General features: G+C 43.0%; 1 protein-coding gene across 1 annotated transcript in view; it reads right to left on the minus strand.

Moving 5' to 3' along the window:
• Positions 1 to 27,229, minus strand: part of LOC131737976 (uncharacterized) — a 67,030-nt gene that overhangs the window by 28,849 nt on the left and 10,952 nt on the right. Inside the window, exons 15-28 of the mRNA XM_059030467.1 lie at positions 26,829 to 27,144; positions 26,622 to 26,746; positions 25,447 to 26,116; positions 25,230 to 25,354; positions 21,672 to 22,101; positions 21,463 to 21,587; positions 20,342 to 20,957; positions 20,125 to 20,249; positions 18,923 to 19,157; positions 18,718 to 18,842; positions 16,118 to 16,433; positions 15,908 to 16,032; positions 14,127 to 15,399; positions 13,919 to 14,043 (exon numbers count right to left, since the gene is read on the minus strand). Coding sequence (XP_058886450.1) covers positions 13,919 to 14,043; positions 14,127 to 15,399; positions 15,908 to 16,032; positions 16,118 to 16,433; positions 18,718 to 18,842; positions 18,923 to 19,157; positions 20,125 to 20,249; positions 20,342 to 20,957; positions 21,463 to 21,587; positions 21,672 to 22,101; positions 25,230 to 25,354; positions 25,447 to 26,116; positions 26,622 to 26,746; positions 26,829 to 27,144 — 4,731 coding nt within the window. The remainder of the gene's footprint in view (positions 1 to 13,918; positions 14,044 to 14,126; positions 15,400 to 15,907; positions 16,033 to 16,117; positions 16,434 to 18,717; positions 18,843 to 18,922; positions 19,158 to 20,124; positions 20,250 to 20,341; positions 20,958 to 21,462; positions 21,588 to 21,671; positions 22,102 to 25,229; positions 25,355 to 25,446; positions 26,117 to 26,621; positions 26,747 to 26,828; positions 27,145 to 27,229) is intronic.

The following is a 27,229-nucleotide window of genomic DNA, read 5'->3' on the forward strand; positions in this document are numbered from 1 at the left end:
TCAAAAATAGACATGTTAATAGTTTATATTTATCAATTAACAAAATGCAAAGTGAGTGAACAGAAGAAAAATCTATCTATATATCAAATCAATATTTGGTGTGACCACCCTTTGCCTTCAAAACAGCATCAATTCTTCTAGGTACACTTGCACAAACATCTTGGAGAACTAACCACAGTTCTTCTGTGGATTTAGGCAGCCTCAGTTGCTTCTCTCTCTTCATGTAATTCCAGACAGACTCAATGATGTTGAGATCAGGGCTCTGTGGGGGCCATACCATCACTTCCAGGACTCCTTGTTCTTCTTTACGCTGATGATAGTTCTTAATGACTTTCGCTGTATGTTTGGGGTCGTTGTCATGCTGCAGAATAAATTTGGGGCCAATCTGATGCCTCCCTGATGGTATTGCATGATGGATGAGTATCTGCCTGTACTTCTCAGCATTGAGGAGACCATTAATTCTGACCAAATCCCCAACTCCATTTGCAGAAATGCAGCCCCAAACTTGCAAGGAACCTCCACCATATTTCACTGTTGCCTCTAGACACTCATTCGTGTACCGCTCTCCAGCCCTTCGGCGAACAAACTGCCTTCTGCTACAGCCAAATATTTCAAATTTTGACTCATCAGTCCAGAGCACCTGCTGCCATTTTTCAGTCCAGTTATTTCTGATATGAACTTGCGGATGTGCAAATTGCATGAGAGCTGCTGGTTACTTTGCATATAATCAAAAATGACCTTGGTAAAGTGCCACTTTTATCTTACTGTACATTCTCCACTTTCACATTTAAAAGAATTCATTGATGAAGTACATTAACTAAGTTATCTTGCTAATTTTTTAAATGTCCAACGGTAGGCTTGGATAATTACTATATATAGCCTATATCCTTATATTGGAAAATTGAAGTCTTAATGAAACTGTACTCAGGTCTCATTATCCTATTTCCTGGGTTTTTTTTTTGTTTTATTCATTCAGGAACAATATCTTCATGGGTGGTGATATTCATACTCCCAATCAACAGTGCCCTCAACCCAATCTTGTATACTCTGACCACGAGTTTCTTCAGAGAGAAAGTGGAACTGTAAACCTTTTGTTTTGGCTACTGCACCTGTAAATAATCGTGTGCATTAGTGCTTAACCTGCAACTTCTTCCTTCTGAGTCTCTCTTCCTGTTAATAACAACTTGGGCCGTGATGCTACCCTGTCACACTTGGTGTCAGAGTGGGAAATATTGAAAAAAGAATAAAAAAAAAATTCAGTTATTCAGAAATTAATTTCCACTTGGAGTGGTAGAGTCCAGGTTGCTTAGTAAAATTACATTGCATCTTATCATTATAATTGCTGTGGCCAACATATTTTTATTTAGTTCTCTGACGCCCTCTGCTGGACACCTATTTTCCTAGTGAAAGTACTATCCTTGCTTGATGTCGAGGTTCCAGGTTCAGTAACTGAGTCTTTTTGAAGTGCTGTACACTGGTTGGACAGACACCAGCATTGTGTAGCACAAATGCTTTTCATCACCACAAGGCATTTGTCTCGCAATTGGAATCCTGTACGTCTCTGTTAAGTTTACTACAAATACCCACTGCAAACTGACCCTGTACTTTTAGAAATACAACAAGCAATTGTCTGTTATTACCCTGCCTGACAATAGTAGAACTACACTAAATTTGGTCTGATTTGACGGGGAAAATATACTTTTCTCAGTTTCCCGCCGCTTCCTCACAGGTGTAATCCAATGCTAAATTATTATTTGTTTGTTTATTTAGCAGACGCCTTTATCCAAGGCGACTTACAGAGCCCAGGGTGTGTGAACTATGCATCAGCTGCAGAGTCACTTACAATTACATCTCACCCGAAAGATGGAGCACAAGGAGGTTAAGTGACTTGCTCAGGGTCACACAATGAGTCAGTGGCTGAGGTGGGCTTTGAACCAGGGACCTCCTGGTTACAAGCCCTTTTCTTTAACCACTGGACCACACAGCCTCCTATTTTTCAGTATGAAATGCTACGTATGCCGTCACTGTAAGAGTTGGGGTGGGGGAGGGCACTGCCTCCATATCCCCTGCTGTAATTCAATCCTTTAAAGAAAGGGTGGATGCTGTGTGGATACCTGTTTTCAGGATGGTGATTTGTTGGCTCATTAAATGGGTAACTTTAACAGTGATTTGACTTACTAAGATATTCAGCAGATGTGGGTTTAGACTCACTCCCTACAGTCTTCTATTAGCCATGGGGGAATAAAGTGTATCTATCTGCAACCAGCTGCTGTCAGCTCTGTGTGTGAAATAATATACAAGAGGAAAGGATTACACTGTCTTAAGGTTTTACAGTTTGTTCCAAATGTTCCCAAAGTTGTTGTGGGTCAGGGATTGGTGGTAAAGAATAACAAGTGAGATTTATTAATTGGAGGGCCAAAGTTAATCTATTTTAAACCTCATACCGCAACAGTGGCACAGTCCTGCTCTCCTTCACAGTCGTGTTAAAGACCAAATGTGACTTGGAGCTGAATGAAACCGAGCAAAAGACTCAACATTCTCAAACCTAATTCACAGTTTTTAGAGGTATGAATACACCTGTATTAACTAAAGTCAATTTAAGATGTTTCTTAACTACAGTTTTATAATTGAACAGGCCATGGGGAATATTAAGAACTAATTATGCTCTATAAACTAGTGATTAACTAAAACATGTGTCACGACACTCCAATTGCCGGATCTCAAACCATTAAGACAGAGTGTGATAGAGTTAACTGACAAGCACATGGTTTACTGTAAACTTTGCCAAAGTCCAGGATGAATGGCCGTGTTCCAGTTCCAGTTCCAGACCACTAGCACATATATGTTTTAAATGTGTGCTTTGCCCCAACCTGTAAGTTAAGTCCTTGTGACAGAAATACAATGATTCTTGGTTGCAAATCTCCCTCCCAACCTGTGAGGGCGCCAAGCAGCGAGAACAGAGTTCTTTGGACGGGCTGCTCTGACAGTTTTTTCCTAGGGTCGGGATGTCGGGCAGTCTGGATGAAGGCGAGACTCCTTTGCAAGAACGCATTGACCCGGAAGGGAAACGACGTGGCAGCCGCAGAGTGGCGAGGCGGTAGCACTCGTTAACCAAGGGGTCATATGTGACAGGTTTATTGTTTTCCAACAGTTTCTTATTACAAGTGCTACAGATAAGTAAATAACTTCATCTTCCTGAAAACTGTTTTCAATATGTAGTTGCAGGTTTTGCATCATGTGTTTTCCACATACTTTTTTTTTGAGTAACACTTTTTCTATTTGTGTGAAAAGAAACATTTCTAAGAATAAACCATTAGTTAAAACAAAAAAAGGAGCTAGCTTTAATTTACCTATGCCTTTACAACAGAGTATGCAAATAGCTTTATAAAAGTACCACAATATTTCAACAGTATGCAAATGATGTAACGGTCTGAAACTTGTACATCTGTTGGGTTCAGTTAATGGTTTCAACTGCTGAAAGAGTTCAAACAAACTGTAGACTGAGTCTGTGTTTGTGAACATGCAGCCTGGGTCTGCATTAACCTTTACTACTTTTTCCAAAGCAGGAGGAATACATTTGAGCCATAAATATAGCAAATTTGAGTTAATTACATTTTAAGACAGGATTAATGAGTATATTACATTTACTATTACATAGAAATACATTCTATATCTCTTGTAACTTGTTTTGCCTTGTTAGAGTGATCACTTATACAATGCATACTTGGAGACATTTTCTGTAAACGGATCCAAGAGACACAGATGAATACATAGTTAAGGTAATCGTGTCTTAGCTCCGATTGCATCATTACAGTTTCCTACAAGAGACTATTATTAAGGAGAGCTATAGTGAATTCTTTGCCACTCGGTTCTGAATGAAGTAATTCCAGATGGTGCCGGTTATTAACACTTTCAGTCAATGATGTCCCTCTATCTCTTTAATTTGCTCATCTGCTTTCCCATGAGGAGTGAGACAGCATAGCATGCTGCCTGCACCAAGCAGACAAACACAATCCATCCTATTTACTATACCTTCTCCAGCAACAGAAAAAATGCAAGAAGTGTATTATTTCAAGTAGAGGCTTATATATCATTTTTATCTTTTTATTGTTGAACAGCATATTGAAAAGTGAGAATACACAAATACAGCCACTGTAAAAAAACCCTAAAACCATCTGCAGTGCACTGCAAAATGTCTATTGACAAAACTTGTTTTAACAAATGTTTTGTTAAGGAGTGTTAAAGACCATTTTGATTACATAAATCACACATGCAGTTCTTAATCCTTTATGAACAGTTTTTACTGTTTTTTTTTTTTTTTTTTTTAAAGCATTTATTTACAACAGTTTTGATTAAGGCCAATTGCCTGAGGTTTTTTTTTTTATATATATTTTTCAAAACCGCGGCAGTAGATTAGATCCACAGCCATGTCGACCAATATAATTCAGAATGTATTCTATTGATTGTGTACTGTATATTTTTAGTGCATCCACTGCATTATCTAGTCAACGTAATCCCTTATTTTGTTGTGTGTACTTTTACTGGTATGAAAGGATCATTAAATAAATAACTTGTACCAGTAATGCAAACCTGAAGGTGAAGTATTCACCAGAGACTACTGGAACTGTGGGAATACACACATCTGATTAGGAATATATCAAAAGAAAGCAAGACGAGAGAATTTGAGATTTCCATGGGAGGCCTGGCCAACTGCTAACCTTCGTGTAAATGTTGCAGTCCCCATCATACAATGTAACATAGCACATACTTCAATCCAATTATATATATTTTTGTCCTTGTTTTTTCTGTCTGTAGAACCCCCCCCCCCCCCATTAAGAAATATGAGTTACATGACCACATCTGTGACCCAGGGGCCTGAACTAGGATATATCAAAACCTTTATAAAAAAAAAAAAAAAATAGTATGCATCCAAAACGTCTGTTCTTTACAGCCTGTGTCCAAATAGCTCCAGGCTCCACATTCCTGTCATTTTTTGTAGAGAAGTCAATCAACTCACACTCCATAATGTAAGCGCTACCTCCCTCCAAGCCATTTGGTGTCACATGCTGAAGTGTACCACATTAGTGGATGGCATCATCTTGTTTTGTTAGGCTTTTTACGGGAATAACTTTAGTACTTGTGGAAGACTGGTATATGAAGTAGTAAGAGTGTCATGTCATTGTTCTGTATGAATTTCAGAGACAGCGAAGACAGATGACAAACACTAGTGCCACGTGTATTCCCGCTGAACATGACCACACAATCATATTTTTTTATTGTATATATCAATTCCACACCCCCCCCCCCCAAAAAAAAACCCCACACTTCCAAACATTGGCATGCAAATGTGTTGCTTATGTAAAAAACTAGTCCTGCGATATGACCGAGTCATCGGATGACTTCTGTCTGCCCTCAATTCAAAGCCCTGACAGCATAGAAGTAGCAGCCGCTCTAGTTACAATTGTCCACCACCAAACATTCAGGGAATTGTAGGCAGTGTCAAGATGGCATGACTGCCCTTTTAAAAAGAAAAAGGGCTACACTTGCATACTTCACAGCAGTTTATTGGCCCTTTGTCATGGCTGCTACACCATTCCAGAAGCGATACATTTCAAGTGTTGGACCAAGTAATTTAATATTTGGATAAACAGACAAGTAGCGAACCCTTATGGCACTAGTGAAGTACACAGCAAGTCAATGTTTCTGGTGTTCCAGCAAGTGGCAATGTATCAACTCCCTTAGTGGCACCAGCTGAAGTGGTCTCGAGTACTTTAAAAACAATGCAGCCATTACATCAGGGCATTAAAACACAAACCTCACTGAAAACAAAAAGCAAATCTGCTAGTGTACGGTAAAAGGCAGTTCCTACTTGACTTATTGTGCCCCCCACAAATATTTGGGGGAAGTAGTTTAATTTAGTTGGCAGGGGAAATAACCCACAAGGAGGAGACAATTTCAAGATCAAGGTTTATTCAAGTTAGAGACTGCTTCTCTGGGACATGACAATTTGCAAGACAACCCATTTTTTTGAGGAAGAGCATTAGAAGAGATACCGAGACCACCAAACCAAGCAGCCCCAGGAAACCATGGAAGCGAGTCCAGTGCTTCTCTGCAAGAAGAAGAAAATAGTTACTGGCAAAGCATTTTGGTGATCAAGTGAGGAACAAATGAAGCTTCAGCCCAAGCCAAAATTAGAGCAACCTCCATCTTAAGAGAAGACATCAAAAGGACAGTCCTGCTTTAATAAACATGATCTCAATCACTTACCCGTTTGTTCATGGGGCACAGTCTCATCCAAAATAAAGGTTTCTTCACCGACAGCGATGAGGCCGGTATGACCAGAAGCAGCTCGCTTGACTACGTTTGATTTCCCAGGACAGGGCTTTCCTGCACAGCGCCCTCCCACACCAAGATCTACTGGCACAGGCATATCTGTGGAAGGAGAGAGTTATCTGGAACATTATCAAGTGGTATAACTATTGCCCAAAACTTGTTAACCAGGGGAGCAGAACTTAAACCAAACAAATACTTCAGGGGAAGTCTCAAGAGCAAGATGGAAGACTTCATGCAATAAAATGGAAGGCTTGACCTAAAAATAACCAAACTTCAAAAGGACTAACATCCTCGGACACTGTGGGTCCAGGTAGTGCTTTTCAGGAACATACCTCTCCCATCAAAGCATCCTTCATTACAAACACGGCGTTCAGGAGAACAGACTTCAGTTGAACACATAAAATAGATCTGAAAAGAAAGTAAATGGAGCTAGAGCAGCTGTAGATCTGCATTTGTCTAAAATACCATTTCTGACTAGGCATTGAGGCAAGCTTGAGTATACGATTGGACCACTATAAGAGACTCACTTCCTCATCCAAATGCCGCTTGGTCTTGTAGTCCAGGAACTGGAAGCTTTGTATTTCAAAGCGTCGAGTGTGCTTGGATACAGGCATGTTATTGTATTTCACATGGAGGCCAGCAGCACTGCTGTAATCCAGGATGTTGGGACAACTGTGGGGTAGAAATTCAGAAGGGAGTCAGACAGCTGCCAACTAGGAGGCTTGACGTGCATGGCAGCCATATTGCCACACTAGCAGCTGCGGCAATCTAAATAGCATGCACAGATTTACTTCAAGTGTTTGCAGCCAATAGTATTGGATAATCTGAGCCACTCCCTTAACCTGTTGCTGAACACACTAATCCTACACAAAAAACAGCGCAAATACAAGTAGGTGCTGATGTAGCCATTGAGTGGGTAAGGGTATGAAGGGTTGATCTCCAAAGGAAAGGTCAGCAATTTGGTCACTGGTCATATCCGGCATGTTGCTTTGTCCAGACAAATGGAGACAGCAGGATATTTGAACACTGTCAATGATACAGGATACTCACCCTTCATAGAGGATCACCCAGGCAGCTTGAGAGGACTGGGGATAGGCGATGCAGTAGTGGACCAGCAGAACTACATTGGGGTCAGGAGGGTTTACAAGCTGCACTTCCAGATACACCTTGCTGCCAAGCAAGCTCAGGGGCAGATGGGACTGTGGGTAGAAGCTGGTGTAGCTGGTGTCTGCAAGAGACAAGTGCTTTAGAATAACCAGACACCAAGTACATCGCTCTGAATACACCAGCCATTGAAAGGAGACTTCAGCCAGTCAAATCTAGCAGTCATTATGGGACATGATGCCCAACATAGAGCTACAGCTCCACAAGACCAAATGGGAGAAGTTATATTGAAAGCCATTACCTTCATCAAATACACCATGTTCTTATTAATACAGTGAAAAAAAAGGTTCAATTACCTGTGGCAATCCTTAACCGAACCCCTAGCGAGCCAAAAGCCAAGGCTGCTGATGGAGGCGGTGGGTTCACCACCAAGTAACCAGTGCTGGCCAAACTTCCTTTAGAATAGCGACATTCCACATATAAACTGCAGTGCAGAGGAGACAATGAAGATAAAGAATCAATTTAGTTACCAGTTGGCACAGATGTTCCATTCAGTGACAAAACCATGGAGGGCTTTTACTCCGATCATGGGGGCCCAACCCACCCATTACAACCAGCAAAAGTATGCTGCAAAATAGGTTTCTTTCAGCAAGAGGGGTAACTGGCTGCCTGTTCCCAGCTTGTGTAAAAGAATTACCGAAAAGGGCCATCTCTGGTAATTTGTCCATACACCTGCTGGTTCCCCCGAACCAAGCCTTGAACTTCAGCAAGATAGATTGTAGTCTCTGCCACCGTCTACAGAAAAGAAAACACAAACAAACCCAAAAGCTTGCGGGTGAGAACACTGAAGGAGGATTGTCAATCAACTGGGCCAGCCCAAAACTAGCAGTAATGCATTAGATTAGCACCCTCCCACCACCCCTTAAACACAGCTATAAATAAGGACTGTAGCCTAAAGTCCTAGTACTAACCTTTGTGGTAAAGTAGTGACAAAATTGCAAACCCCAGAGGAGTGAACTTACAAAGACATGTGTCCCACAGCCAGTCACAGGAAGTTTGAAGATGGCAAAGTCTGGCGTGCAGATGACTGGGGCACATGATCGGTTTCCTGCAATTACTAGACTGCCAGGATCGATTTCTGGCTTGGTTGAGGTGCGGTATATGGAGAATACAAAATGGCCATCTGCAGTGCACGCTGAAAAGCAAAGAATATACTCGAATGCAAATAGTGAAACCTTGTGAAAGTCCGTTTCCCTGAAGGACCAGGTCAATTATAAAGCTCCTCGCCCTCCCCAAATACTCCACAAGTTTTCCTATACAAGCTATTCAGTTAATCTGGATTCTTAGGAGATGAGCAGTGCTATATCAGAGCAAAACCAAGCCATACCATCCAAAGGATAGTAACACTGGGAAGTTGTTGCATCCACACAACAGCCATTGGCCACACAGAGTTGTGGATCAGCATTAGGTGGACCACAAGCAACCTGCTGACTTCTTGGTATCTTGCACCCTGCAAAACAGTAAATGTAAATGTTTCAGGTTGTATAGGGAAGACCCTGTAGTTTAGGTTTTACCATCTCAGGTAGGGAAGTCCTCAACTAACGCACATTGTATATCGAGTAAAAGCAACACGATGCAGCAACAGCATTTGGCAGAGAAGCAGCACCAGACTTGAGCACTCCTGCATTATGAAGTGTCCAGTGAATAAACACTTACCCTCACGTGGTACTAGACCAGGAACAGGACACTTGGCCTGTATATCTCCTCGCTCCCCAGTAAGAGTTGTGTAAAGGACTCAGGATGTAGACGTTGTTCTAGAAGAAGTGGAAAGAGTTGCTCGTTGACAGTATTTTGATCACCAATACAGATGGGGAATACAGCTGCAATTGCCCTCTGCTTACCAGTATCTTAACATTGCAGGCCTTGTAAGGAGCGGTCAAGATGTTCTTGCCGTTCCCCCTCACCAAACTGTAGCCACAAGTCTTGGGAGCACTGGTAACAGCTACCAAGTTGTTGGATTCATCTACAACAGATGCCACATTTAGAGCATGCTTTCTGTTTTACAGCACCCAAATTACTGTGTACCAAGCCAACTCACCCATTAACTGGATATCTTGTAGCAGTCCCCCAGGAAGTTCCACTGTCATGCAAGTATCACTGCAGAACACAGAAACCCCAATGGGAGGGAGCGGCGACCCTGTTGGTAAAGCTGCACTGGTTGGACATTTCATCTGCACCAGTACCCTTCTCCCAGCAAGGGTTACATATGCTAGAGTCAGCATATAATTCCCATTCTGGAAGAGAATTAAGGGAGGGGAGAGAACAAGTGAGGATATTTACATGCATAGGAATTTTAAAAGAAACAGTACAGAAAGCTAAATACTTACCAGCATCTTCACATCACAGGCCGTGTAAGGGGTTGTGAAGATGTTCTTTCCTCTCCCATGCACCAAGCTGTATCCACACTTTCTGGTATCATCTTTGACAGTTACCAGAGTGTTGGATTTATCTGCAAGAGGAAAGATTGCCATGAGATTGGGTTTCCAGGGTTATCCTCATTGCCCAGCAATTTGGGAGGGAAGTTATCTGGGCCAAGGCACAGCTTACCTATCAGGGCTACTTGTTCAATTGGTCCTTCAGGCAGCTCTATTGTCATGACGGAGGCTTTGCAGACAGTGGGTATTGTTGGTTTTCTAGTAGTGGTTGTAGAGGAAGGTGTTTTTGTGGGTGCTGCAGCACTGGTTGGGCATTTCATGTGAACATAAACTTGTTGCCCAGAAGTTGTATAGCGGAGGGTCAAGATGTAGTTCTCATTCTAGCACAAGGAGGAAGTTGGCGTCAAAATGTATAACCAGGAAACAAGCAAACTGCAGGCTTGGGGTAGTAGTCCAGACACATTTTGGTCATGTCAGCAGGTGTCAGAAATGACATGCTTTGAAGCAAAGACCAGAAAATCTACTAGGCCAGTGTTTTGCAACAATGCCTTCAATTTGATGTCCCATTTTAGTGGGACAACACTTCCCTGGACTAGACTCAAAACAAATCAGTTTACATCCCAAGCCTGCAGTGTGTTGAAGTTTCAGGATGGAGCTGCGCTTTGGTTCAAAACAATACTGCCACCAAGGTGCATTATGCCATGTCCAAATACCCGACGTCACTTCAAATTTCTATGGATTTGGTTTAATCATATTTCCTGGAGAAGGAGTTTGGTCAAGAAATGGCAGGTTACCCATCTGCCTGTGCGCTATTTCTCCAAACCAAAACTATCTTCGATAGAACCTTGGGCTAAGCAGCCCTAAAACAGGGTTCAAAATGATTACATGTCAAAGCTTAGGTCTGTCCATTGTTTATTATGTAAATTACCCAAATAAAAAAGCAACATACAATGGACCATGCAGCTTCATGCAATTAACCAATATGCAAATAAGTGAATTCTACAAATTTATATATAATAACACATACCATTGTTCAGGTCTGTTTTAAAATCCCACACCTCCCTCCCCATGATTACCAGTATCCTGACATCACAGGCTTTGTAGGGGGTTATGAAAAGGGTCCTTCCACTTCCCTGCAGCAAGGTGTAGTTGCAGTACACAGGAGCCTTGTTGACAACTACCCATTTGTTGGAATAATCTACAAAGAAAGAAAAAAGTTACCACAAGATACCGACTGCCATGGACACATTTGCAGGGGTCTACCAAAACTCCAACTCGCCTAGAAGCTCCACTAGGTCCAGAGAGTCCTTGGGCAGCTCCACCATCATGCCGGAGGAGTTGCACACCACATCTGGTGCTGGGGGGGTCCTTGTTGATTTCCTGGTCGTGTGTGTAGTTGCAGGTGCTTTTGTTGGTTCTCCTGCACTGGTTGGACATTTCATCTGTACATGCCCTACTTTACCATCAATTGTTGTATAGCGCAAGGCCAAGAAGTAGTTCTCATTCTAGAATTCAATTTGCATATAAAAAAGGTTTAGGGTAAAAGGAAAGTAAAATCACAAGCAGAAACTGGAACCAGCTAATCCCCAATGAGGGTCTTGAGTACTTCATACAACATTAGGAAATTCAAGACCAGCACCCCCCCTCCCCCATCTGTTTTGTGAGCACTACTTTGGGTTCATTCTCTACCCATCCCCCCCCCCCCCCAATGGTATTAGACCACTACCTAGCAGAAAACACCTTTACAGCTGTGCATTTACAGTCCAAGTTTGAACAGAAGTCGCTTATTTTGTTAAATGGATTACCAGAATCTTGACATCACATGCTGTGTAGGGGGTTTTGAAGAGGTTCCTTTCTCTGCTCTGAATCAAGGTGTAGTTGCAATCCTCAGGAGCATCAATGACAGCTACCCACTCGCTGGATTCAGCTACAAGAGAAGAGTGCATAAAATTCCCTAGTGCCCTTAAGTTCATCCACATAGAAGCAAAACACCCAACTCACCTAGAAGCTCTACTAGTACCAGAGGTTCCCTGGACAGTTCCACCACCATACTAGAGGCTGTGCAGACCACAGTTGGCTCCCCACTAGTGGTTCTCATGGTTGTCTTCGCAGCAATTCCAGTGATCCTTGTCGGTTTGGTTTGCTCCCATGTAGTGGTCGTAGTTGTTGGGGCTTTTGTGGGTTCTCCAGCACTGGTGGGGCATTCCATCACCACATACCCTTTTTTGCCACCAGTTGTCAGATACCATATTTTCAAAACATAGTTGTTATTCTAGAACAAAGAAAATATGTAATACCAAATTGATTTCAATGGTCATACAAGATGGAAATATGAACATGAACTTACTTCATTTAATAGGAGAGGAAAGCAGAGCAAGTTGGCCCAATCATACCATTGCCTAAACTTTGTATACCGAGCATCAAAAGAAACTTCACTATTACTACACATTTTCAAAAAATATATAAAATGGACATTGACAAAATGTTTATGGTTTCTTGAATCATTCTTGACCATGACATGCTTCAGTGACAGACTTAAGCATATGCACTTAGTGACAGTTTATTGGACACGGGATATGGAGCGATTTCAGCTGTTGCAAGCTTGAATAAGAGAAGAAATTGCAGAAGAAACAAACAATATGCCACGTTGGTCAAGAGAGCAGTGCCTTTGTGCAATCGGCATGTTGGAGGCTGGACTAGGGCAGTGTACTGTGGCTCACTGTCTTGGGTGCTCACAGCCGGCAATTTCAAACCTGGCGAGGACGGTAGAACCAGACACTGTCCACGATCTGGGGAGACCAAGAGTCACAACACCTGCCCAAGATTGACAGATCATTTTGCAGCATCTTCGTGAAGTCAATAGTGAATCAGCACAAAAAAAAAAGTCACTGCACCTGCTCAAAACAGATCACATCTAGTGAATTACCTAAATATTTGATGCTCAGTATATGAAGCTTCAATAACAAAAAACACAGAAGTTTATTGGTTAGGAGAGAGCATACAGTATGGTGTTGAGTAGTTAGGCGAGCTTGGACAAAAATGATTACCAGTATCCTGACATCACAGGCCGTGTAGGGGGTTATGAAGAAGTTCCTTCCCCTTTCCCGAGACAAGGTGTAGTTGCAGTACTTGGGAGCATCAACGACAGCTACCCACTGGTTGGATTTATCTACAAAGAAAAAAGGGAATTACCAGTCTCCATTAGTGTCACACGAAGCCCCTCAAATTAAACAAGCCTAACTCACCTAGAACCTTAACCAGTCTTAAAGGTTCGTTGGGAAGCTCCACCACCATATTGGAAGCTGTGCAGACCACATTTGTAGGGGCCTTGGTAGTCTTCCCGCTGGTGGTTCTGGTTGGCTCCCCAATGGTGGTTCTGGTTATGGTCAAGCTCCTGCTGGTGGTTCTGGTTGTCCTGGTCAGCGTCCCAATGGTGGTCTTGGTAGTCTTCCCACTGGTGGGAATTGGACATCTCATGTGCACGTAGCCTCCGTTAGCAGTGGTAATGTAGAGTAAGGTTAAGATGTAGCTTCCATCCTGAAAGTGAAGGAACAGAACTACTTGAAAGTGGAAGGACGTTATGCTTAGATTTTTCCATTGCAGAGCTACCGACATCACACGCAGCGGAAGTCACTAAATGCCAAAAGATTTGCACAAAACGGTATTAAATAGAACAGTACAGCTGTACCGCTAGATTTTGTAAATATCTAGGAAGGTCTAAAAACAATTGCAGATTATAATTGACTTGGTTAAATTAGTTCTATTGAAAGGGGGGTGGGGGGTAATATAAATTTGCCAAAGAGATCTCATTTAAGGATAGTTCTCTAGTTTGTTTGGGGTGCCGAAACAGATTCTGTGCAGCTTGGTGCTTGCTCAACTTCACAAAATAGCCAGTGGAGAACCACCTGTACCCATACCGAGCACTCACGGGTCAGATGTGCTAGTGAAGGGGTATTAGTCAGCAAATCAGAGAAAAACAATAGTTTTATGTAGGTTGTAGTATTAGAGCTCAAACTCCAGATTAGCGTACAATGTACGATTCCTACCTGTATCTGGACATCACAAGCCCTGTAGGGGGTTGTAAAGAAGTTCCTGCTGCCTCCTCCCCGCACCAAACTGTAGTTGCAGTAACTGGGAGCATCACCGATATCTACCCATTCATTGGATGGACCTATAAAAAAAAAAAATAGTTCCATTATCTAGAAAGACAGATCTGTTCCCTCCCAAAAGTATTTGGGCCAAATTCAAACTCACTCAATACTAGAACTTGAAGCAACTCCGAGGGCAGTTCTACAGTCATGCTGGAGGCTCTGCAGAAAGCAGTGTCAGGGAAAGTTGGCATTGTAGGTTTCCAAATAGTTGTGGTTTTGGTCAGCTCCCCAATGGTGGTTCTGGTTGTCCTTGTCCTCCCGCTGGTTGGCTTCCTGCTGGTTGTTCTGGTAGTCTTGGTTGGCTCCCCAATGGTTGGCTTCCTGCTGGTTGTCCTGGTGGTCTTCCTGCTGGTTGTCCTTGTCCTCCCACTGGTTGGCTTCCCGCTGGTTGTCCTGGTGGTCTTCCTGCTGGTTGTCCTGGTGGTCTTCGTTGGCTCCCCAATGGTTCTGGTGGTCCTGGTAGTCTTCGTTGGCTCCCCAATAGTTGTCCTGGTGGTCTTCCCACTGCTGGTCTTCCTGCTGGTTGTCCTTGTCCTCCCGCTGGTTGGCTTCCTGCTGGTTGTCCTTGTCCTCCCACTGGTGGTTCTGGTAGTCTTCGTTGGCTCCCCAATGGTTGTCCTGGTGGTCTTCCCGCTGGTGGTCCTCCTGCTGGTTGTCCTCGTCCTCCTGCTGGTTGTCCTTGTCTTCCCGCTGGTGGTTCTGGTAGTCTTCGTTGGCTCCCCAATGGTTGTCCTGGTGGTCTTCCTGCTGGTGGTCTTCCTGCTGGTTGTCCTTGTCCTCCTGCTGGTGGTCTTCCTGCTGGTTGTCCTTGTCCTCCCGCTGGTGGTCTTCCTGCTGGTTGTCCTGGTGGTCTTCCTGCTGGTTGTCCTGGTGGTCTTCGTTGGCTCCCCAATAGTTGTCCTGGTGGTCTTCCCACTGCTGGTCTTCCTGCTGGTTGTCCTTGTCCTCCCGCTGGTTGGCTTCCTGCTGGTTGTCCTTGTCCTCCCGCTGGTTGGCTTCCTGCTGGTTGTCCTGGTGGTCTTCGTTGGCTCCCCAATAGTTGTCCTGGTGGTCTTCCCACTGCTGGTCTTCCTGCTGGTTGTCCTTGTCCTCCCGCTGGTTGGCTTCCTGCTGGTTGTCCTTGTCCTCCCGCTGGTGGTCTTCCTGCTGGTTGTCCTGGTGGTCTTCGTTGGCTCCCCAATGGTTGTCCTGGTTGTCTTCCTGCTGGTTCTGGTCTTCCCGCTGGTGGTCTTCCTGCTGGTTGTCCTGGTGGTCTTCCTGCTGGTTCTAGTAGTCTTGGTTGGCTCCCTAGTAGTGGTTTTTATTGGACAAGTCATGTGCACGTAGCCTCCCTTAGCAGTGGTAATGTAGAGTAATGTTAAGATGTAGCTTCCATCCTGAAAGTGAAGGAACAGAACTAGTTGAAAGTGGAAGGACGTTATGCTTGTTTTTCCATTGCAGAGCTACCGACATCACACGCAGCGGAAGTTACTAAATATGCCAAAAGATTTGCACAAAATGGTATTAAATAGAACAGTACAGCTGTACTGCTAGATTTTGTAAATATCTAGGAAGGTCTAAAAACAATTGCAGATTATAATTGACTTGGTTAAATTAGTTCTATTGAAAGGGGGGTGGGGGGTAATATAAATTTGCCAAAGAGATCTCATTTAAGGATAGTTCTCTAGTTTGTTTGGGGTGCCGAAACAGATTCTGTGCAGCTTGGTGCTTGCTCAACTTCACAAATAGCCAGTGGAGAACCACCTGTACCCATACCGAGCACTCACGGGTCAGATGTGCTAGTGAAGGGGTATTAGTCAGCAAATCAGAGAAAGAGAATAGTTTTATGTAGGTTGTAGTAGTCAAGCTCAAACTCCAGATTAGCATACAATGTACGATTCCTACCTGTATCCGGACATCACAAGCCCTGTAGGGGGTTGTAAAGAAGTTCCTGCCGCCTCTTCCCTGCACCAAACTGTAGTTGCAGTAACTGGGAGCATCACCGATATCTACCCATTCATTGGATGGACCTATAAAAAAAAAAAAAATAGTTCCATTATCTACAAAGACAGATCAGATCCCTCCCAAAAGTATTTGGGCCAAATTCAAACTCACTCAATACTAGAACTTGAAGCAACTCCGAGGGCAGTTCTACAGTCATGCTGGAGGCTCTGCAGAGAGCAGTGTCAGGGAGAGTTGGCATTGTAGGTTTCCAAATAGTTGTCATTTCTCCACCAGTGGTTCCGGTCAGTTCCCCACCAGAGGTTCTAGTAGTCTCTGTTGGCTCCCCACCAGTGGTTCCAGTCAGCTCCACACCAGAGGTTCTAGTAGTCTCTGTTGGCTCCCCACCAGTGGTGGGACATCTAATGTCCAAGTACCCTCGTTCATCATCAGCAGTTATGTAAAGCAAGGTCAACATGTAGTTTCCATTCTGAAAGTGAAGGGACACAACAAGTTGAAGACTGGAAGGACTTCATTCCACGACAGTGTACATCTCACCTGCTTCTCAACTCTGGGAGGCTTCCATAGCTGGCAACCATCTTGCCTCAAAAGCCGAGTTTAGTGTTGTTACAGTAAATGTTTAAAAATGTTACTCCAAATCTAAATCCCACCCATATCCATGCTTCCCCGCTTTATTTTAAAACATCTCTTTAGCATTGCACACATTAAATTGTAAAAGGTACCAGAGACCGTGAACGTATCAAAATGCATTGTGAGAAGTTAAACGTTAGTGAGAAATTACCAAGGAGAAGGGCCTAAAGGAAGACTCCCAGTAAATAAAGGGGAGTCAACAGGTCCCTACTGCAATTCACATAACATACCAAACTTTGAAAATCAAATACAATCTCAGTACAACTACCAAATTACACAACTTCAGGAATCATTAAAAAACTTCACATTCAGTAGTGTTTCTATACTCTGTTAAGGAATTGGAAGAACACGCAATTGAAAAGTTCTTGGCTGCTCAAATACAGGATCTCCAGCCCTTCCTGACAAGATAAAACCGTCCCATCATTTAATTTGCTTAACTGCAACAATTTAAAAAGCACACAATGCTCCATCTAAGGTTTGGGTGGTCCAAATTCCTGACCTGGCATTTGCCTCAGTCCGACAGTAAATTTGGCAGCTAAATCTCAGCCATTTTAGCAGCAGCCATGTTCACAATATGCATTACAGGTATTTACTGTCATTTAAAGATCAGATAATTGACTACTGTAGTGAGGAATGGTTTTGAATTGCATATTTTGGACTGGGTTTACGGTTCCAGATTGAGATTTAAATAGTTTTGAAAAATGCTCAGCCCTTCAAGATAGTAGGGCTCAAAGGGAGCTAGGTTTTGTTTCCACTTGGTTCCCCCCCCCTCCCATTTGTTATAAAAGAAATGTGCTGGAACACAAACTGTGTTGGTATCGTTGAACGGGTGCTGGCAAATAGCTAGCAATCCTTTTGCGTTACCAATTATCCAGAATTAGGAAGGAGAATATATACATAGTAAAACTGCAAACTTCAAATAATTGCACGTCTCCAATAAGCGCCAGGTCTGCTGGGAAATATGGTCAATAAATACCAGATTTCTTAAATGCCAGGTTATGAATACTGAAATAATGAACAAGAAATGTTTACCAATTTAGCGTTTAATATCAGTAAAGTTAATGTGCCGTACATTTGTGCTGCAGGCCTACCTTACATGGTTGTGTTCCAATTCAGAGGGTTGGATAGTGGATTTTACTGTTTTATTACCACAATACATTCTGTTATTACAACATTTTAATGGCGTTGCAGGAATGTTGCAATTTGTCATTTCTATAAATTTGTGTGCAGGCAGCTTTTTCATGATTGCATCTGAAGTATTTGCAGATGTTCGTGATCTTGCAGAATAAAACACAGAGTCTCGAAATAAGCGCCGGGGCTCCTGGCAAATTTAGCAAGTAAACTTTTACGCAATAGATAAATCATGTAATCAGGGCCGGATTAAGGCATCGTCAAACTGGCATGTGCCTAGGGCTTGAACTCAAGGAGCGGCGCCAAAACGGTTGTGTCTTGCATAAAGTTTCAGCCTCCTGGGTTTCATATTACACGCAAATACCGTTCAGAAACAAGCATTCACATCCAGCGATCATTTGACTACACAATGTACAGGTATGTTTGTTTTACTATTTGTGGACTACTGTGGAGCTACAGTTGGATCAAAATTGAATTACCCTTCATACTACCTCTTTTCAACTTCATATGGGGTTTCTTGGTTGAACTTGCCTTTTTATTCAGCAAATCAGAACATTCATTGCGAGCTGTGGTACAGGATTTAACGTAGGCTTCAGTTTTATTCTGAAATGTGTTTAGCACATCCTACAGTTTGTCAGATTCATGGTCAGTCATAATGTGACTGAATTACCATTTACCAGGTGAAGGGCTAGTAAGAAAAGGCTAGAATGTATAGAGGTGTGCGCATATATGTATGTGGCCATTTGTTCAGGAGTGAAAGTAACATTGAGCAGGTTTCATTCAACTTCATGAATGAACATTGGTTAATTCTATAGGGGGATGGAGATCGGTCACAGCTGTACATTGTGGAATTGGCACATCAAGATTATGTAGTTGGGTACTAAACCACTTCCACTAAATTAATTCCATTTTCTGCCTTCAAATACAAGTGAAGATTAACAATGCTTTTGTCTACAGATCAAAGGGAGGATTACCATACAATGTATTCCTACCTGTATCCGGACATCACAAGCCCTGTAGGGGGCTGTAAAGAAGTTCCTGCCGCCTCTTCCCTGCACCAAACTGTAGTTGCAGTAACTGGGAGCAGCACCGATATCTACCCATTCGTTGGACAGATCTACAAAGAAACCAGATGGACATGAACCACCAAGACTAATCAGGTCCCTCCAAAAATGTTTGAGCCAAATTCAAACTCACTCAATAACAAAACTTGTAGTGACCCAGAGGGCAGGGCTACAGTCATGCTGGAGGCTTTGCAGACAGGAGTGGGAGGGAGAGTTGGTTTTGTAGGTTTCCCAGTAGTCCCTGGCTTTCCAATAGTTGTAGTCCTAGTAGTATGGGTTGTTGTCTCTACTGCTGGACAAGTCATTTGCACCATCCCTCTTATCCCAGTTGCAGTTGTGTAGATTATAGTCAAGACATAGTTTTTATTCTGGAAAGTTAAAGGGTAGCCACAAGAACATTGTCACTGACACCAAGCGATTACAGTGGGGAACACTCCTCAACTTTGATTTACTTGAAATCCAATGTGCTATACAACACATTCAAAGCCTAACTTACCAACAGACATGGAAGAAATGACAAAATTACTAGTAGACTAAAGGCCAGCCATATGGCTCTGCAACTTCTAGTTAACCCTTTAAATGACCAGGATATTGTGAACACGACCATACTGAAGTGGGCTTTTAGGACGTGATCGTGCAAAGAAAAAAAAAGAAAAAAGACTAGTGTCCATTATTGCTTATAAAAAGACCCCCCCCCCCCCCCCCCCCCCCCCCGAGTATAAACATGTACTACGTCACTGCAATCACTTGGGTGAAAATGCAGTTGTATCCAGTAAATTAACATTTAACTACACAAATGCACAGGTATGTTTTTTTTTTTTTACTATTTGTGAACTACTGTGGAGCTACAGTTGGATCATATCGAGCACCCTTCATGCTCCCTCTTTTCAACTTCATATGGGGTTTCTTGGTTGAACTTGCCTTTTTATTCAGCAAATCAGAACAATCGTTGAGCTGTGGTACAGGATTTAATGTTGGCTTCAGTTTTATTCCGAAACGTGTTTAGCACAACTACAGTTTGTCAGATTCATCGTCAGTCATAACTTGACAATTACCATTTACCAGGTGAAGGGCTAGTAAGAAAAGGCTAGAATGTATAGAGGTGTGCGCATATATGTACGTAGCCATTTGTTCAGGAGTAAAAAGTAACATTGAGCAGGTTTCATTCAACTTCATGAATGAACATTGGTTAATTCTATAGGGGGATGGAAATCGGCCACAGCTGTATATCGTGGAATTGGCACATCAAGATTATGTAGTTGGGTACTAAACCGCTTCGATTAACAATGCTTTTTTCTACAGATCAAAGTGAGGAATACCATACAATATTCCTACCTGTATCCGGACGTCACAAGCTCTGTAGGGGGCTGTAAAGAAGTTCCTGCCGCCTCTTCCCTGCACTAAACTGTATTTGCAGTAACTGGGAGCATCACCGATATCTACCCATTCATTGGACAGACCTATACAAAAAAAAAAAATAATAATGAGTTCCATTATCTACCAAGATGGATCTGTTCCCTCCCAAAAGTATTTGGGCCAAATTCAAACTCACTCAATACTAGAACTTGAAGCAACTCCGAGGGCAGTTCTACAGTCATGCTGGAGGCTCTGCAGAGAGCAGTGTGAGGGAGAGTTGGCATTGTAGGTTTCCAAATAGTTGTCATTTCTCCACCAGTGGTGGTTTTGGTCAGCTCCCCAATGGTGGTTCTGGTTGTCTTCCCGCTGGTTGTTCTGGTCCTCCCGCTGGTTGTCCTGGTCCTCCCGCTGGTTGTCCTGGTCCTCCCGCTGGTTGGCTCCCCAATGGTTGTCTCCCTGCTGGTTGTGCTGGTTGTCCTTGTCCTCCCGCTGGTTGTCCTTGTCCTCCCGCTGGTTGTCCTGGTGGTCTTCCTGCTGGTTGTGCTGGTTGTCCTTGTCCTCCCGCTGGTTGTCCCGGTAGTCTTCGTTGGCTCCCCAATGGTGGTTCTGGTAGTCGTCCCGCTGGTGCTGGTCACCCGTAGAATTGTGGTTCTGGTAGTTGTGATGGTTCTAGAAGTCTTGGTTGGTTCCCCAGCACTGGTTCTAGTAGTCTTGGTTGGCTCCCTAGTAGTGGTTTTTATTGGACAAGTCATGTGCACGTAGCCTCCCTTAGCAGTGGTAATGTAGAGTAATGTTAAGATGTAGCTTCCATCCTGAAAGTGAAGGAACAGAACTAGTTGAAAGTGGAAGGACGTTATGCTTGTTTTTCCATTGCAGAGCTACCGACACACACAGCAGAAGTTACTAAATATGCCAAAAAATTTGCACAAAGTGGTATTAAAAAAAATAGAACAGTACAGCTGTACCGCTAGATTTTGTAAATATCTAGGAAGGTCTAAAAACAATTGCAGATTATAATTGACTTGGTTAAATTAGTTCTATTGAAAGGGGGGGGGGGGGGGGGGGGGTTAATATAAATTTGCCAAAGAGATCTCATTTAAGGATAGTTCTCTAGTTTGTTGGGGGTGCCGCTTGGTTCTTGCTCAACTTCACAAATAGCCAGTGGAGAACCACCTGTACCCATACCGAGCACTCACGGGTCAGATGTGCTAGTGAAGGGGTATTAGTCAGCAAATCAGAGAAAAACAACAATAGTTTTATGTAGGTTGTAGTACTAGAGCTCAAACTCCAGATTAGCATACAATGTACGATTCCTACCTGTATCCGGACATCACAAGCCCCGTAGGGGGCTGTAAAGAAGTTCCTGCCGCCTCTTCCCTGCACCAAACTGTAGTTGCAGTAACTGGGAGCATCACCGATATCTACCCATTCATTGGATGGACCTATAAAAAAAAAAAAATAGTTCCATTATCTACAAAGACAGATCAGATCCCTCCCAAAAGTATTTGGGCCAAATTCAAACTCACTCAATACTAGAACTTGAAGCAACTCAGAGGGCAGTTCTACAGTCATGCTGGAGGCTCTGCAGAGAGCAGTGTCAGGGAGAGTTGGCATTGTAGGTTTCCAAATAGTTGTAATTTCTCCACCAGTGGTTCCGGTCAGTTCCCCACCAGAGGGGCTAGTAGTCTCTGTTGGCTCCCCACCAGTGGTTCCAGTCAGCTCCACACCAGAGGTTCTAGTAGTCTCTGTTGGCTCCCCACCAGTGGTTCCAGTCAGCTCCACACCAGAGGTTCTAGTAGTCTCTGTTGGCTCCCCACCAGTGGTTCCAGTCAGCTCCACACCAGAGGTTCTAGTAGTCTCTGTTGGCTCCCCACCAGTGGTGGGACATCTAATGTCCAAGTACCCTCGTTCATCATCAGCAGTTATGTAAAGCAAGGTCAACATGTAGTTCCCATTCTGAAAGTGAAGGGACACAACAAGTTGAAGACTGGAAGGACTTCATTCCACGACAGTGTACATCTCACCTGCTTCAACTCTGGGAGGCTTCCATAGCTGGCAACCATCTTGCCTCAAAAGCTGAGTTTAGTGTTGTGTTACAGTAAATGTTTAAAATGTACGCCAAATCTAAATCCCACCCATATCCATGCTTCCCCGCTTTATTTTAAAACCTCTTTAGCAGCGCACACATGAAATTGTGAAAGGTACCACAGACCGTGAACGTATCAAAATGCATTGCGAGAAGTTAAACGTTAGTGAGAAATTACCAAGGAGAAGGGCCTAAAGTAAGGAAGACTCCCAGTAAATAAAGGGGAGTCGACAGGTCCGAGTGCAGGTGAACTTGCTTTTAAACTCTGGGAAGGATTAACTGGATACACAGAGGAGAATACGGTTAAGCGCGTGAAGATTTGCTTTACAATACAGAGTCAGTTATCCAAACTAATTGGGACCAATGCTAGTTTGCATAATCTATTCGTATGGATAAATGGGTATTCACAATTACTGTAACTAATGTATAGAATAAAAGTTTACCCAAGTACAGATGAACCCGTTTCATATCGCCTCCCTTATCACGACTTAAACCCACCACTTGCCACACACCACAGGTTCTTTGAGAAGTTCCGAATATCAAACCCGCTTCGGTCACATTGTCAGCCGGCCTTTACGAAGTAACCAAAAGGATGTCATTTCCAATACATCCTACAACAAATCATCTCGTTGCCAAAATCTGTCAAGGTTATACAAATGCACATAAAGTACAATACCCAACTGATGGTGCAGTTGAATTCATGCCTTATAAAAATGACACTTTCCTTCCAACTAAGGATACCAAAAAAAAAAAAATGTCCTGTACTAAACTAAGCATTTGTTTAAATGTAATAATGACAGTGTACAGTATTAAAACACTTCTAATTCACTGTTAGTTCGCTTGCAATGTGCCATCAGTCAAACATGAAAACTGTTTACATCAAATTACGCCTGCACAGCAATCCTGATGTAGAAGTAGGTTCCTCTTTACTTGGTACAGAAGTACCTATGGATATTTAGCTAGTAATTTTTAAAAAATCAGACACCTTTATCCAGGGCGACTTACACTCGTAAACAAATATATTAAGAATCACAGTACAAGTATGAATACAATTAAGAGCAAGATAAAAACACAATGACTTCCGTTCTAGCAAGTTCTATTCCATCACATTAAACATACAAGATTTAATGCAATGCAGGAATTACGGTACCTACTGCAATTCACACAACATGCCAAACTTTGAAAATCAAATACAATCTCAGTACAACTGCCAAATTACACAACTTCAGGTATCATTAAAACTTCAAAAACACATTCAGAAAAGTGTTTCTATACTCTGTTAAGGCATTGGAAGAACGTGCAATTGGAAAGTTCTTGGCTGCTCAAATACAGGATCTCCAGCCCTTCCTGACAAGATAAAACCGCCCAGTCATTTAATTTGCTTAACTGCAACAATTTAAAAAGCACACAATGCTCCATCTAAGGTTTTGGTGGTCTGAATTCCTGACCTGGCATTTGCCTCAGTCCGACGGTAATTTGGCAGCTAAATCTCAGCCATTTTAGCAGCAGAAGCCATGTTCACAATATGCATTACAGGTATGTCCTGTAGTTTAAAAGATCCGATAATTGACTACTGTACCAAGGAACTGTTTTGAATGGCATATTTTGGACTGGGTTTACGGTTCCAGATTGTGATTTAAATAGTTTTGAAATGAAGGCTCAGCCCTTCCCAAGATAGTTCGGGACAGAGTTTAGTTAGGGCTCAAAGGGAGCTAGCTTTTGTTTCCACTTGGTTTCCCCATTTGTCATAAAATAGTTTACTGGAACACAAACTGTGTTGGTATCGTTGAACGGGTGCTGGCAAATAGCTAGCAATCCTTTTGCGTTACCAAATTATCCAGAATTTTAGGAATGAGAATATGTACATAGTAACTTCAAATAAATCTCCAGTCTCCAATAAGCGCCAGGTCTGCTGGGAAATATGGTCAATAAATACCAGATTTCTTAAATGCCAGGTTATGAATACTGAAATAATGAACAAGAAATGTTTACCAATTTAGCGTTTAATATCAGTAAAGTTAATGTGCCGTACATTTGTGCTGCAGGCCTACCTTACATGGTTGTGTTCCAATTCAGAGGGTTGGATAGTGGATTTTACTGTTTTATTACCACAATACATTCTGTTATTACAACATTTTAATGGCGTTGCAGGAATGTTGCAATTTGTCATTTCTATAAATGTGTGCAGGCAGCTTTTTCATGATTGCATCTGAAGTATTTGCAGATGTTCGTGATCTTGCAGAATAAAACAGAGTCTCGAAATAAGCGCCGGGGCTCCTGGCAAATTTAGCAAGTAAACTTTTACGCAATAGATAAATCATGTAATCAGGGCCGGATTAAGGCATCGGCAAACTGGCACGTGCCTAGGGCTTGAACTCAAGGAGGGGGCCCCCCAAAACGGTTGTGTCTTTTACATAAAGTTTCAGCCCCCTCCAGTAAATTAACATTTAACTACACAAATGCACAGGTATGTTTTTTTTTTTTTACTATTTGTGAACTACTGTGGAGCTACAGTTGGATCAAATCGAGCACCCTTCATGCTCCCTCTTTTCAACTTCATATGGGGTTTCTTGGTTGAACTTGCCTTTTTATTCAGCAAATCAGAACAATCGTTGAGCTGTGGTACAGGATTTAATGTTGGCTTCAGTTTTATTCCGAAACGTGTTTAGCACAACTACAGTTTGTCAGATTCATCGTCAGTCATAACTTGACAATTACCATTTACCAGGTGAAGGGCTAGTAAGAAAAGGCTAGAATGTATAGAGGTGTGCGCATATATGTACGTAGCCATTTGTTCAGGAGTAAAAAGTAACATTGAGCAGGTTTCATTCAACTTCATGAATGAACATTGGTTAATTCTATAGGGGGATGGAAATCGGCCACAGCTGTATATCGTGGAATTGGCACATCAAGATTATGTAGTTGGGTACTAAACCGCTTCGATTAACAATGCTTTTTTCTACAGATCAAAGTGAGGAATACCATACAATATTCCTACCTGTATCCGGACGTCACAAGCTCTGTAGGGGGCTGTAAAGAAGTTCCTGCCGCCTCTTCCCTGCACTAAACTGTATTTGCAGTAACTGGGAGCATCACCGATATCTACCCATTCATTGGACAGACCTATACAAAAAAAAAAAATAATAATGAGTTCCATTATCTACCAAGATGGATCTGTTCCCTCCCAAAAGTATTTGGGCCAAATTCAAACTCACTCAATACTAGAACTTGAAGCAACTCCGAGGGCAGTTCTACAGTCATGCTGGAGGCTCTGCAGAGAGCAGTGTGAGGGAGAGTTGGCATTGTAGGTTTCCAAATAGTTGTCATTTCTCCACCAGTGGTGGTTTTGGTCAGCTCCCCAATGGTGGTTCTGGTTGTCTTCCCGCTGGTTGTTCTGGTCCTCCCGCTGGTTGTCCTGGTCCTCCCGCTGGTTGTCCTGGTCCTCCCGCTGGTTGGCTCCCCAATGGTTGTCTCCCTGCTGGTTGTGCTGGTTGTCCTTGTCCTCCCGCTGGTTGTCCTTGTCCTCCCGCTGGTTGTCCTTGTGGTCTTCCTGCTGGTTGTGCTGGTTGTCCTTGTCCTCCCGCTGGTTGTCCTGGTGGTCTTCCTGCTGGTTGTCCTGGTGGTCCTTGTCCTCCCTCTGGTTGTCCTGGTAGTCTTCGTTGGCTCCCCAATGGTGGTTCTGGTAGTCGTCCCGCTGGTGCTGGTCACCCGTATAATTGTGGTTCTGGTAGTTGTGATGGTTCTAGAAGTCTTGGTTGGTTCCCCAGCACTGGTTCTAGTAGTCTTGGTTGGCTCCCTAGTAGTGGTTTTTATTGGACAAGTCATGTGCACGTAGCCTCCCTTAGCAGTGGTAATGTAGAGTAATGTTAAGATGTAGCTTCCATCCTGAAAGTGAAGGAACAGAACTAGTTGAAAGTGGAAGGACGTTATGCTTGTTTTTCCATTGCAGAGCTACCGACACACACAGCAGAAGTTACTAAATATGCCAAAAAATTTGCACAAAGTGGTATTAAAAAAAATAGAACAGTACAGCTGTACCGCTAGATTTTGTAAATATCTAGGAAGGTCTAAAAACAATTGCAGATTATAATTGACTTGGTTAAATTAGTTCTATTGAAAGGGGGGGGGGGGGGGGGGGGGTTAATATAAATTTGCCAAAGAGATCTCATTTAAGGATAGTTCTCTAGTTTGTTGGGGGTGCCGCTTGGTTCTTGCTCAACTTCACAAATAGCCAGTGGAGAACCACCTGTACCCATACCGAGCACTCACGGGTCAGATGTGCTAGTGAAGGGGTATTAGTCAGCAAATCAGAGAAAAACAACAATAGTTTTATGTAGGTTGTAGTACTAGAGCTCAAACTCCAGATTAGCATACAATGTACGATTCCTACCTGTATCCGGACATCACAAGCCCCGTAGGGGGCTGTAAAGAAGTTCCTGCCGCCTCTTCCCTGCACCAAACTGTAGTTGCAGTAACTGGGAGCATCACCGATATCTACCCATTCATTGGATGGACCTATAAAAAAAAAAAAAGTTCCATTATCTACAAAGACAGATCAGATCCCTCCCAAAAGTATTTGGGCCAAATTCAAACTCACTCAATACTAGAACTTGAAGCAACTCAGAGGGCAGTTCTACAGTCATGCTGGAGGCTCTGCAGAGAGCAGTGTCAGGGAGAGTTGGCATTGTAGGTTTCCAAATAGTTGTAATTTCTCCACCAGTGGTTCCGGTCAGTTCCCCACCAGAGGGGCTAGTAGTCTCTGTTGGCTCCCCACCAGTGGTTCCAGTCAGCTCCACACCAGAGGTTCTAGTAGTCTCTGTTGGCTCCCCACCAGTGGTGGGACATCTAATGTCCAAGTACCCTCGTTCATCATCAGCAGTTATGTAAAGCAAGGTCAACATGTAGTTCCCATTCTGAAAGTGAAGGGACACAACAAGTTGAAGACTGGAAGGACTTCATTCCACGACAGTGTACATCTCACCTGCTTCAACTCTGGGA

Source organism: Acipenser ruthenus, chromosome 9 (genome assembly GCF_902713425.1).
Source record: "Acipenser ruthenus chromosome 9, fAciRut3.2 maternal haplotype, whole genome shotgun sequence".
NCBI classification, from domain to species: Eukaryota; Metazoa; Chordata; class Actinopteri; order Acipenseriformes; family Acipenseridae; genus Acipenser; species Acipenser ruthenus.